Source organism: Haemaphysalis longicornis, unplaced genomic scaffold, assembly GCF_048455015.1.
Source record: "Haemaphysalis longicornis isolate Haplotype H1 unplaced genomic scaffold, Haemaphysalis longicornis Haplotype H1 scaffold_43, whole genome shotgun sequence".
NCBI lineage: Eukaryota > Metazoa > Arthropoda > Arachnida > Ixodida > Ixodidae > Haemaphysalis > Haemaphysalis longicornis.
Window position 1 is genome coordinate 1,995,046 of NW_027526371.1, and position 13,712 is coordinate 2,008,757.

Consider the following 13,712-nt stretch of genomic DNA (forward strand, 5'->3'; position numbering starts at 1 on the left):
AAATTGACTTGGCGACGCCCGTTTAGATAGAACAGTGACCCCATTATGAGATAGATAGCGTGAAAATTCAAACTGATACCGCTAAGGCGTGTAAGGCATCAAATTAAAGACCCGGATTAACGGAATCATCCGGAGTAAATTTAAAAATACTTCCTGTGTATAGTCATCAGGCAGTCATCAAGCCATAGATTGGGTTGAAATTCAAAATGATGCCGTGAGGGCGTGTGGAAAATTAAATTAAAGGTCTAAATGAGTGGAATCACGTGGGACAAAAATGCGTTATGGTTACATCATGACCTAGTGATGGTTAGTCATAGACTGGGGTAAAAGTCAAATTCATGACTCTAGGCCCTGTGGCATATCAAATTAAAGGTATCGACGAGGGGAATCCCGTGGCAGAGATGGAAAAAAAGGCTTCCTGATTATTATCATGACATAGTCATGGTGGGTCATATATTGGGTTAAAATTCAAAATGACGCCACTCGCGTGTGCGGGGCATCAAACGGAAGGTTGCGGTGAGGGAGATCCCGTGGAACAAAAATGTGGTATGGCTATATCATGAGATTAGGCGTGGTTGGGCATTGTTTGGGTTAACATTCAAATTGATGCCACTAGGATTTGGTGGGTATCAAACTAATGGTCTCCATGAGGGGAATCACGTGGGACAAATACAAAAATGCTTCCTGGTTATAGTCACGAGATATTCATGGCGAGTCTTGGGTTAAAATTCGAACTGACCCCGCTGCGTCGTGTAGGGTATCAAATTTACGGTCTTGATGAGGGCAATCACGTGGGACAAATAAAAAGAGCTTCCTGTTTGTAATCATAAGAAGGTCATGGTGAGTCATAGATTTGGTTAAAATTCAAGGTGAGGCCGCTAAAGAATGCGGGGTATCAAATTGAAGGTGTCAATTAGGGAAAACACTTGGGACATATAAATAAAGCGTCCTGGTTGCAGTCATGAGAGTCCTGGTTAGTCAGAATTGATTAAAATTCCAAATGATCCTGTTAGGGTGTGTGGGGTATCAGACTACAGGTCTAGTTGAGGGGAATCATGTGGGACAAATAGTAGTAGTAGTAAAGTCCTTTATTGGGATGGGACGGCCGGTTGGCCAGAGGGGGAAGTGGGAATAGCAGGGAGGGAGGATTAACACTACTTGAATCTTCAACAGCCGTAGAGGATCTAATTGTCCATTGAGGATCTAATTGTCCAGTTTGAAGGACCAAATGGGTTGTAGGCCCCGGATCACACTACTCGAGCCAGACCACCCTCAAGGAAAAAAGTGCCTAGCGCGGCAAGGAATTGGGGGTCATGGTATGGGGGATTAGCTGGTGAAGAACCATTTGGAAGTGCATTTTCGATAATATATCGATGGTCTGAGAAGGCAGTGCAGTGCCAGATTAAATGGTTCAGGTCCGCGATAGAAGTCGCTGAACGGTGCGGACAACGTGGGGGTAGTAACGTCCCAGGCTGAATCCATTTGTATATTATGTGAGGATCGAGTGACAGCAGCGTTCGCAAGAGTCTTATTAATGAAAATTTCGGCTGGGCGTGGTAGGGAAGGGACGCCGTGTAGGTAGCCAAGCGGAGTGCTTGATGCTAGGCGGCATCGGCGCGCGTGGCGAGCGTGGTCCAGCTGCAGGCGAAAGGAGGTGGGCGAGATAGCAGCAGGGGATTGGTCATCCAGCGGAGGGGTTACGAGAAGGCTCTCCATAGCCGCAGAGTGCGCGGTCTGGTTGCCATGTCCCTGCATCATGTGTCCCGGTATCCATGCCAGGCGAGTTTTAGTGCCATTCTGAGCGAGTATGTTGACCATAGCTTGAATCTGCTGGACAGTAGGATGGTCAGAGAAAGCCTTGTTGAACTCGTCAATAGCATTTTGGAGTCGGTGAGAATACGAATGCGGGCAGGTAGTGGAGCAGAGACGTTGTAGGCAAGATGGTCCAGGGAATGGATAATACCACGCAGTTCGGCTTCAGTGGGAGACGGATAAAGTATATGTTTCGTAATGGAACCATCAAATTCGGGTCGTGCTGGACAATGCCACGCGAGGCCCATTACAGTATACTTACTAAGAAACTCTATGGGTCCAGGCTGGCATCAGTAAAGATGTCAGTTTCATCTGGGAGCTTCGACCCCAGGATGCGACAAAGGGCTTTTTGGCGAGGACACCTCCTTGCTTTGGGAATACCAGGTCGCTGATGTGGCGATGTCAGAACTGGCCTTTCCCAGGGGGCAGGCGGTGCCGGACTCAGTGGTGGTGGCAACATGGTTCGAGCATCCCACGCTGCGAGTGCCGCTTCCTGACCCGTAAGAGATCGACGTTGTTCGTGTTGGAGGGCAGCTTCAGAAAGCAGGGCTTCCACAGGAGGCAGAAGAGCGGCCTTTTCGAGGGCATCTATACGGGTATGTCGTGGCAAACCAGTTATTGTTCGGAGCGTGGCCCTGTGTAGTACTGCTAATTGCTTCTTGTGACTGTTTGAGAGGGTATATACAGGGCCGCCGTAGAGAAGGCGGCCTAGAGCCACTGCTCGTGCTAGGGTAATGCAAGCCGCTTGTTGGGCCCCTCCGTACTTATTTGACATTCTAGAGATTATATGAAGCATTGGCTTCCAGGTACATCGAAGTTGCTTTATCCAGCACTGTGCGCTGTTGTGACTGGCCAATGGGATACCCAACAGTCTAATTTTGCCGCACATAGACCTAATTGGTGTGTCAGTCAGATAGATGGTGTGGTGCATATCAGGAGGTATCTTATGCCGTCCGTGCACCACCAAAAACTCTGTTTTTTCAGGAGCCAAGTCTAGCCCTAACGTTGGAAGGTTCGACGTGAGGCTGTGAGTTGCGGCCTGCAACTCAGTAATCATGTCTTCAGTTGATGTGTAGTCTGCAGCTTCGGTCCATACAGTAAGATCATCAGCATAGATCGCGAAGCGTGCAGCAGAATCCTTTTCTAGTTGCCGTGCTACACGGGTAATTGCCAAATTGAAAAGCGCAGGTCCAAGGATAGAGACTTGAGGCACGCCCCTGTCCAGGTAATAGGTCTTGGGGCTCCATCCCGGGTGCGTGGCGCTCAGACGTATGGGGCGGTTGTCTAGAAAGGACCGGATCCAGTTTTGGGCTCGCTGGCTTGGGAATGCTTGTGCCAATTCTGTAAGGATTGCAGTTTGGCTCACGCGATCAAACGCTTTACGCATGTCAATGGCAAGGACATAGTCGGGGTTGCCTGCTGTGGAAGTGCGATTGATCACTCGTCGCAGCAACCATAAACAGTCGTGGGTACCCAGGTGTGGTCGGAAGCCAGTTTGTGATGGGTGGAGCCATGGCCGGACGTATTCCATGTAGTGTTTCATGCGATTATTTATGAGACGCTCTATGAGTTTGCAGATTGTTGGTGTCAAGGAAATGGGCCGAAGGTTAGTCATGTTGGAGGGGTCTTTGTTAGGCTTTGGAATGGGATGGACGAGCGTGAGCTCGAGGTTGTCCGGACCGGTCTCTGTAGCCCAAAGGTCATTGATAACGTCCAGAAGCACTAGGTGGGTAGCTTCATCCAGGTTGCAAAGGTGCTGCCAAGTGAGCCCATCATGGCCCGGCGCCGAACGTGGTTTGCCTTGGTGGAGGGCAGCCTGGAGCTCCGCAAAGGTGAAGGGGAGATCTAGCTCCTCCACAGGCTCCGATACTGGTATGTTTGGTAGAGGGGATAAGGAGTGAGGGAAGCGTGGGGAAAAAACGTAGTTATGAGCTGCTGTTCCACAGCTTCAGGGGTGTCCTTTAGAGTGAGTGTGGAGAACAGCGTAGACTTATGCTTGCGCTTGCCGGACATCCCACGGTACACCTGCCATAACTTGGAGAGGCCGCGTTCCTTGCCGAGTCTTGCGCAGAGGCTGTGCCATTGTTCGTTGGCGAGCGAGCGTTGGTATTCCCTAATTAGCTTGTATTGTTTTCTCATCTTGAGGAGATCATGGTGACGTTTCCCGCTAGCAAGGTACCGGGTGGTAAGAGTTTGAGCTCTCTTCCACAACTTCGCCATGTGGGCGTCCATAGCTGGGGTTTTGTCGTCACAGTCAATGTATTCACCAGACAGATCTTTGGCTTCCTGGAAAGTAGTAATGATCTATTCGAGTGATTGAGGCGTGGACAAAGAGGACATGTGCCGGTAGGTTGTCCAATTGATTCGGGATAGGCGCTGGAGTGTTCGGAAGCGTTTTCCGTTAAGAGTGATGAGAATAGGATAATGATCGCTGCCCCACGTTGTTGTAAAGGGGCTCCAGTCCCTGACAATGCCAGGCGAAGCTAAAGTAAGGTCCGGGGAGGAGTTCTGTTGCTTGGGATGTAGGCCAATCCGTGTGTGTTGCATAGGATCATTGATAATAATGAGGTTACAGTCTTCCGAGGTTTCCTCGAGGCGGGCACCACGGCCATCTGTTTGAGCGTAGCCCCAGGTCGTACTTTTGGCATTAAAATCCCCGCCGATAGTGATCGGTGTTCTCGGATATTTAGATACCAAGTGCCGAAGCCAGTTGTACGCAATAGATTTTTGAGAGCCAGTTGCTGGTTTGTAATAAACCGAGGCTGCAATCAGTGGCTTGCCGTCCGGGAGGCGAAGGTGGACGATGACAGCCTCATGATGTTCTGAATTTTGGCCAGGGACAGAAATTTTGTAACAAACCAGGTCTGATCTGACCAGGACCGCCGTTTGTTCAATAATTGAGGGCGTGCATTGTGGGGTACGTCCTGGGCTTTCACAACCCCACTGCGCATGCGCAATCCCCTAGCGGCCAAGTCCCTAAGCAGTCCAGTAGGGGCAGCAGACGACATTCCCCACAGCTCTCGCACAAGCGGGAAGGGGTCGTGGTTGTATTTACATCGTTTGATTTTTTGTGTGTGCTCGTTGTGCGCGGAACAATGCCCACAACTTGTGCTGCGTTCCGCTGTAACTCGGAGTGCCGAAAAGGGAACGGTGTCGGCTTCTATCGCTTCCCGTCGGCCGCACGCGATCGGCTACGGCGGCTTGCGTCGCTCGCGTCGGCTCGGGTGATGGGAACATTAGGCTTAGCATCCTGGCGGATATTTGATCGCTGCTATCTGTTCAACTGCGAATAACAATCCGCAACACAACTTTTCACTACACTATCATCCCCTTTCTCGCATGTGGAACTCTATTTAAGTTATAACTGCCGTTTGAGCGATCGGTAACCAAGACATCTGCGTAGCCTGTTTCGATGCTCCCGCGCAGGTATCGCCATCTCTCGGCCGCTCGGCACAACGCGCGCCGCGGCGACCGGTCAGCGTATACGCTTGCATCGCGGCAGATATATCTGATCGCCGCTTTTAAAATAAGCCCTGACAACAATCCCTAGCACAATTTTTCACCACACTAACACCTACTTTCTCGCATGTGGAACTTTTTAGCGATCAGATTGATTCAGAAGAGCAGCGACAAGCGCGGTTGCTACCGTGGTCTGCGCCGGTTCGAACCGCTGAGTGTGCCGAGCTGGCAGGCGCGGCCGGCGTGTGCGCGGACTGTTTCCGAAGGCAGAAAACGCTTCACGATTGCTTGCTTTATCCATTTCTTGCGAACAAAAGCGCAGAATCTACCAATTCAGCTCAACGATCATCGTACTTGACCGTGGAGCAAAAACAGTGGGCGGAGCGACGCCAACGACGCATCTCATGCGCGCATCGGGCCGTCTCAAATTCACGCGTACGACTAGTCGTGGCGACAGTCGTAACGATCAGTCGCATGCGAATCGCCTGTACCAATCGTACATGTGTCCAGCGCTTAAAGGCATTTTGCGAACTGCCGGCCTTTGTCGAGCTGGCGATCGCACTTCATGCCAGACGACTCCAAGTACTGCTTGCTCTGCTACTCGGACGGCACACGGATCTGTCCGAGATTTCTCTGCAAGCCCTCATTCAGTGATAAGAAGCCGCCTGGTATTATGTGATGACCAGGGGCGGTCATCTTAAGTCGTTATAACACCAACACAGAAGAAAAACTTCGGCTGCTCCTCGCCGTAATGTGGGATTGCCGTGCATACAACGAGAACGCAGCCGGAGGAAACGCCGGCAAACCCTACAGCTTCAACTTCCGCTAGGCACGCTAGGTGGCAGCACACCGCAATGAAAGAGGCGGATTAAGGTGGCGGTCCCACACCCGCCATGTTGGAATTAGTTCAGAGTTTGCCACCAGACTACGCCACCCACCCGTGGCGGACGAAAATACCGGCACAGGCTTTCCGGGCGCGATGTTCCCCGTACCGGCGTCCCCTCCCCTCCGCCTGCGATTTGCGAGGGGAGACGCTCCTTTTGTCCGAACCTGAACCATGACCAACCAATTCTGTTCGCCGCTGTGCACGGTTGCTGGATTGGCCCTGCCTTCTTTCTCGCCGCGAGTTGCTCGGCGCTCGGCTTCCGAAATCGCGCTGAAGAGCTTTTGCTCTGTACACGCGCGTAGCACAAATAAAACAAAATAATCAACTAAACGTTTCACTGTTGTTGGGGTGAAACGTTGGACGAATGAGCAATACGTATGTCGCCAAGATTGCCAGCGCACATTACTAAAAGAGCAGAAAGAAAGCTCGGTGTAAAGGAATGAAGAAAGAGATACTGTGAAAATTATCGGCGTCTCTTGATATATTTCAGGTGGTTTTTCTCAATGAACCGCCGCTAAATCGTCGGCATGGGCCGTGCATATTTCCTTCTATCCTCGTCTTTCCCGCTGTGCAATAATGTCCTCTGTGTTGATGTCATGGCAACTTTAGCCGGAATCAGAACACCTTTGGACCCTAGTATGGGTTGCAAGCTAAGTCTGGCACAAAAGTTTTTTTTATCGTATACATACATAATACTGCAAATATAATAGACTGCGCCATATGCGCAAGTATCAGATGGCCTGTCTTCTATTCTTGCCTTCCGGCACCAAACGTAATTCATCATGCATGTTCAAGATAGAGGTCAAAAGATGCCGAAAGCATTTTGTCCGGTCAAAGGATGCGACAGGTGCGCTGTTGAATTTATCCTGGTGCTACTGTTCGAAATTTTTTTTCCGACATCACATGTCTTTGTGGTATCCCACGTGATCGCCTCGAAAATATAACCAACATCTCACTGCGGCAGTCAACATTTCGTAGAACCTTTCAGCCCACATGCTTTGCACTGCAATCACGGCTTTACACCGGATGAAACTGAGCATAGCACGCCGAGTCAGAGGAAATATTTATTTAGCTTCCAACATAAATATTGCAGCTGGTAGTATGAGAGGGGGAGGGGGGGGGGGGGGCGAAGTGCGAAGACCATATCAGCTTCAGCATATACGTCGCTCAGCGGCTTCAGCTCCCACAGGCAAGCGCAGGAGATCGCAGGAAATTGCTTTTCAACCCACCCTTGCTTCCCGGTGGGAGTTGGCCGTGGCCGAACTCCGCTGTAAAAAAGGAAAAAAAGAATGGGTGAGATATGTGCACGCTATGAGCAAAAACAAATGATCTATAAGAAGAGCCAAGCTAACCTGCAATGGGGCAGTGATGCTAGTGCAATAGCAAAACGCGCGTTATAAAATATCACGGGAATGTTTCGTCAATACAATGGGGTGTTCTCGGGACTAATTTTGATTATTTATAACTACGCTTGAAATAATCATGCCGGATGCGGCCAGCAAAACGAAATGGTGAAATGGCGGTCACGACACTTAGTTCAGCTATAAAAATATGTTTTCTACGTACTAAGGAAGTTTATGCATACCTGAAGGGGAAAAAGGATATAGAAGTGAAATTGAAAAAAAATCACTAGGTAAAGGATAAAATAAACAAACAAATTTCGAGTCTACGTGCTTTTGCAACGGAAATTGAGTCCTAAATGTATGGTCGGTGTGAAATTACGTATGAACAGATTGCGAAATAATCGAGTTCTTTTGAAAGCAGTGCAGCTGATACTTATCCGTTTTTCTTTTTTTTGCTGAGAAAAGGAGGAGGGTGTGTTCAGACGCCGATCACGTCCCTCAGCACCATTGTCACACGACCCATCGCCTCTTCGTTCCAGTGCACCATGTCCAGCCGCCGGTCCGACCCCATCCGCCTGTAAATGTGTCAGTGTTGATTACACTACAACCAATGTAGCCGGTACAGCTTACCGCTCGTACAGGCAATAGCGGACACGACGTCTGCCCAGCACAAAGAGGCGATGGATTTCAACAGCAACAACTCCGTCTGCGTGAAAGTAGCGCAACGAACAGGTTATTCTCTGCCGCAAACTGTCGTAAAGAGAGACATAGTACCCATAGTCAGCCCGAGGATCCACGCGTTCACGGCATTCAGAATTCGCCAGTGGGAGCTGGACCGCGCAGCGCGGGCCACCGGCGGCAGCGTCATGACGACAGCACCACATCCGCGTCCGAGTAACAGCGCCAATACGACCTCCAAATCCGCAATCAATTGGTACGCGTCGTCCATGGTTCTGGCCTGTGAAAAAAAGAATGAAAATGGCAGTGTTGATGCAGAAATTCTGAGCATACCCTTAGCTCAGAGGCAGAATTGCATCTGTTGTGCATACCAGGCGCAGGTCGTTGGTGCCGATCATCAGGACGACCCTGGGCTCCATGTGGCGGAGGTTTCTCAGGCAACTAATCAGCCTCCGCGCACGGCAACCCGGTACAAGCGTTGGGCTCTCTGGGTGCGAAAGAAAATTCAGGCGGTCAGCAACACGCAAAGCTTACACACTTATTAGAGATTTTTAGCATAGCGGCTCCCGTACGCTACGCTAGGTTTAGCGGGTAGCGGGACCCTACTGCGCATGCGCGCGCGGAGAGGGCAAAGAGATCCCCCTTCACCCGAACAAATTCGTCGCAGTCTCAGCAAGGCATGGGCTCCCGCTCCGCGGAAGGAATGCGCACATTCGTTCCGCACCTCGCCCCGCGCGCGCATGCGCAGTCGGGACCCGCTAAACTTAGCGTAGCGTACGGGAGCCGCTATGCTAAACTCTCTATTAGCAGCTCAGCTTTGTAGCCGAGTGATAGAGCTGCCACCAGTCTCACCTATTGCGCGACGAGGCAAGCCTGAAGTTTGCACCGCCAGCCTCGTCAGCATGCTGTCGCCGACTAGCTGGTGCCCCCACAGCGCCGCAGGGGAGTTGGTGAACATCTGCGAGCAAACATCACAGACTGTGTAAGTTCGGCCGAACAACGAGAATGCGCTCCTGCCCCAACCCCATTCAGTAAAAGCGACCGATGCCATTAGATTTTGCACCGTGAACTCGGTTGTCTTTGTTTGAAAAGCCACGCGTACTTGCCATCAACAAAAAAGGAGTAAGACGAAACTGTCAGCGCTGTGCCGTCGTCCCCTTTTCTTTTGTCCTTGTGTTCCTTGTGCTGGTTTTCATGATGAATATGAAGAAACTGTGTTTCGCCGTAAGTCTGCACTGCATTACAGGAATGTGTTCAACTACAACCTACATAGGTACTGACTGCTCAGTTACACCCCAAGAGCCTCAAGATAACGCGTGGAAGGCCTCATTGGCAAATATGCTACAAAATCTGTCCGGCATTTGCACACATTTTAGCTAGAAATGAGAAAATATTGCTGATAAGCTTGCTTACCGTTGCCGCACGATCTCCGTCAGTCCGCTGAGAAGACAGCAATAACCCCTGGTATAGGTGACCAGCTATCGACAGCGTAAACCACGTGATTGTTCCCTCTCTCTGCCGCAGTTGAGGATGGTGCGCTGTCATGGTAGGGGAGAGGGGTTTAGTGACGATCCGGAGAGTGAAAACACATTCCATGGTGAGGACGGGTCGGGAATATACAAAACACGTGATTCGCCATCAAAGGCCACCGTTCCCTCCTGTCTCCTATCTTCCCCCTCCCCCTTCCGTTCTCCCATAAGCAGTACTTGGAAGAGATGACTAAAGCAAACGTTGGGCTAGCTGGGTACACATGACACCTTGGGAAACCGCGCGAAAACGTGGACGGAGAGAAGGCAAACAGACACGTCTGTCTTCGCCTTCTCTTCGTCCACGTTTTCGCGCGGTTTCCTAAGGTGTCATGGGAGAGATATTTTTTCACTTTCGCTTTTGCTGGATTCATTGGTGCGTGACCCATTTTTAGCAAACCGCACTCTACAGATGTACGGGTAAAACTAGCAAGCGCTATGGGACGAGCGATTACCGGCAGCTGACATTTTTTCCAAGAGCCAGAAGACACATAGACTGAGCGGATAAAGATAAATAGAAAGCGACGGCTGCCAGCGTTGACATTCCACCGAAGTTGCCTTTCTCACACTAAAAAAAATTAATAAAAATAGAAAAATCGCCGTGTTTTTTTTTTCTTCTTTCATGTGGTTTGTGTCCTACGAATGTGCAAACGGTAGAGAAATCGGCGTTCGCGTATTTTTACCTGCTCTGAGACTGAATTGAAGGATCGAACGGCTTGTGTAACCATGACAAAATACAGCTTGTTTTGATCAAGAAAAAGAACACAAAGAATAATAAATTTCAATTTGGCATAACGCTTTGCTTAGAACAATTGCACATTTGCATATTTTTGAGGAAGCAATGTTTTCTCCATCAGCATTACCCCATTTTCATGTTCTAGTCCACTTGTATGTCATCTCAAATAGGCGCATCTTGAGATGTGGCAGCTATTATAACCGCAACGGGGTCCGGACAGTTTTATCGAACCCCGTTTTATCGAACGCCTTTTTATCGATGGACGATTTATCGAAGCCGTTTTATCGAAAATGTTTTTCTCAACCACCTGCAACCAAATTTATTTGGTTGCGGATGGTTTGAAGTTTGCAGTAATCATGAATGGTGAACCAACCCGCCAATCCAGGCAAATCGATACCTTATCTCAAAATTCGCCCAGGCAAACCTTCTCATTTGTAACAAGGCTTTCTCTTTCTCGCTGTTTACACAGATGATGAACAAATAGAATAATATGAAAGAAAGCTAGCACTTTTTCCTCTGGCAAAAGCAAGCGGAGTGTGGAGATAGATGGCCGTGGACGCGGAGCGTGTACCTTTTACGCGGGACCCGGACACTTCCGTGTACGGACTATTCGGTGCCATTTATATTTTTGTGATGGGTATAAATTTGTCTCCACAAATCCTTTGATTCTGTTCTTCGCGTTTCCGTTGATTTCGTTCTCGTTCATGGCGTTTTTTGTTCTGTTCACAGTAAGTCACTATACGGCAGGTTGCTTCGTTTTTACCTCTGTTCATCACTTTGCACCTCAGCATGTCACGGGTTTTCGGTCCACACGCTTCCATGTTATAGATTTATTATGATTATTATTTTTGTGAGGCCACCTGTCTTTTCTTTTTTTACCAGTGAAATCTCTATTCACGGTGCTGTCGCTGCCCTACACCTGTGTCAGGCTGAACTTCCAAAGGCAGCTGGCTATCCCTCTTGTTCTTGTGTTCCTCTCCCTTGCTTCTGGTTCCACTTATCCTAACCTTTCAACAGGATGTTGGTGCTGGAGGAGTGAACTAACTTGCTTCCAGAAACTTGCTTCCGCCGGGTGAAACGAATCGGCCAAGATTGAGGGTCGGACTCTTGGCGACACGCGACGATGTTTTCTTGTTTTATTTTTATTTGGCGGGGGGAAAGTAAATATACGCTGCTGTTAGGTTGTATGGGGGTTGTTTTCCACGGCGGTTTTCCACTTGCTCATTCATCAGCAACACCCTCGACGTATGCACGGCGGCAATGTTGGCTTCTCTGTCGACGCCAGAACATGCTGCTCAGAATTATTATACATATAAAAAAAAAGATCGAAACACGCGACACCATCAACTAAAGCCTTTCTGCGTTTGTTTGGCCTGCTTGCACTATGTAGTTTCTCTCTTGGTCGGAAGGCAGAATACTAACCCATTAGCGGGAACACCGAACAGATTTTTTTTTTTTTTCATTTTCAAATGCGATTATAACTACTTATAAGCTCCCGTTTCGAGTCAGTGCTCACCCTTGTTGCGTTCTTCCTTAGCTCGTGCGTGGTAGCTCATACCAGAAGCTGCGTACAGCATTGTGGAGGCTACATCGTTGTGAACAGTCCGCCTAATGCACCGTGAAGGGGGCTTAGGGCCAGGTGGAACCGCCAGGCCCCTGCGGCTTTCCTTCACGGTGAGTTAGGCGCACGCAGCTTCTTGCATGAACTCTAGGCAGGACACCGCGAGTCAACACGGTAAACAGTGTTTTTTTTTACTTCAAGAAAAAAAGAATTCTCGCTGCACATAAATTGGAGAAAAGCTGAACCTGCCGAGCCTACAAGCACCCCCCACCCTCCCTTCCACAATACCGTAGCGAATTCACCTCCGCAACCCACGACACCCCCCTCCCTATCTGAGGAAGTCCCTCTGAATGGGAGCCTGGTCGCGGCTCTTTGTAGTTGTTTGCTGATGGCGTTTTGAAAGTGTTTGAGAGGAGAAGGATGACTTTATTTGAAAAAGGAGGCCAAGCGGCCCTGTTGTGGGATCTGGGAATATGGGCAGGGGAAGATGGTTCGAATAAAGCGTTGTTATGGCACTTCGATTGTTCACTTCAGCACAATATGTCTGTGGTACCATAGCTATGAGAATAGCTATGGCATATAGCGAATTGTTTGGGCCGCTCGGCGTTCTTCCTTCCACTTTCTACAGGGTTGCCTTTTATTCAAAAAGAAAAAAAAACACTGTATAGGAAGACTGCTACGTCGTAGCTTCACTCTCCAGGTAGAAATCAAAGCCTAAATTTAGGAAAGTATTGTTGTATTTTATGTTGATACCGTTGTTCAGAGTTTATTTTACCGAGCATATATACACTCGCGGAGAAGCTAATTTCCAATTTCCATTTTGTTTTGAATGAATCGTTTCATTGAACAAGACAACTGATAGTATCTCCTAAACAGCTTGTTGACATTGCCACATCGATGTGGGTGGGGGGGCTTTTCTATTTTAGATGCGAAGCATCTCTTGCTCGGGTCTATGCCCCGCGGCGTCGGCGTCCGCACTCTACTATAAAAAAAATACTTAGGCCATGCCCGGTTTCGAACCCACGACTCTCTGGCCGCAACAGGAGGTACGCGGTGCTCTACGGCGCTCTGCGGCCGTGGCGGCTCAGTGGACGGGGCCGGGCTTTCCCGTTTCACCTTGTAGTGAGTAAGATCTAATTAGTCGTGGTTGAAGGGACGCGTGTGGGACTGGACGGGCATACCCTAGCATAGGTTCAAATCGTGCACCTAACCTTAGTTTTCATAACATTTATTTTCTTTGCGCAAACGTTTTTACCACCACCAGTGGCGTAGCCAGGGGGGGGGGAGGTTTGGGGGGTTCAAACCCCCAGAAATTTTTATTGCTGGATGTTTTCTTGTCTTTCAAATGTGTTAAAATGTAATGTTGAATGTTGTCCTGTAAAAACTACCAATTATATATATATATATATATATATATATATATATATATATATATATATATATATATATATATATATATATATATATATATATATATATATATATACACGCATTAGGGTTGGGACGCAACTCCCCCCCCCCCCCCCGAAATAAATTTCTGGCTACGCCACTGACCACCACCATCGGCTATTTATGGTGCCATCACCCAGTCACCAAATTTTCCAGAGATTGCATTCGATCTGACAGGAATGAGCTAATCAGTAATTATATTGCATGTGCTCGGCTGAATGAAAATTTTCCGTCCAGCAACGGGGTCATTACAGCGCCAAGA

The 13,712-nt window shown here is 48.9% G+C and overlaps 1 protein-coding gene across 1 annotated transcript; it reads right to left on the reverse strand.

The window, feature by feature from the left end:
• Positions 1-7,983: 7,983 nt before the first annotated feature.
• LOC144137659 (uncharacterized) lies at positions 7,984-9,710 on the reverse strand. The gene is made up of 5 exons (XM_077669592.1): positions 9,592-9,710; positions 9,031-9,136; positions 8,550-8,665; positions 8,131-8,458; positions 7,984-8,075 (listed from the first exon to the last, which is right to left on the reverse strand). The coding sequence occupies exons 2-4, from the start codon at positions 9,134-9,136 to the stop codon at positions 8,234-8,236; spliced, it is 447 nt and encodes a 148-aa protein (XP_077525718.1). The 5' UTR covers positions 9,592-9,710; the 3' UTR covers positions 7,984-8,075; positions 8,131-8,233.
• Between the last annotated feature and the right edge of the window lie 4,002 nt (positions 9,711-13,712).

Bases quoted from the DNA above. Each gene is read 5' to 3' on its own strand.
- LOC144137659 (XM_077669592.1), bottom strand. From the start codon at position 9,136: ATGTTCACCAACTCCCCTGCGGCGCTGTGGGGGCACCAGCTAGTCGGC. The intron at 8,666-9,030 runs GTGAGACTGGTG...TTTCGCACCCAG, and splicing joins CTTGCCTCGTCGCGCAATAG to AGAGCCCAACGCTTGTACCG. The intron at 8,459-8,549 runs GTATGCACAACA...TTTTTTTCACAG, and splicing joins GCACCAACGACCTGCGCCTG to GCCAGAACCATGGACGACGC.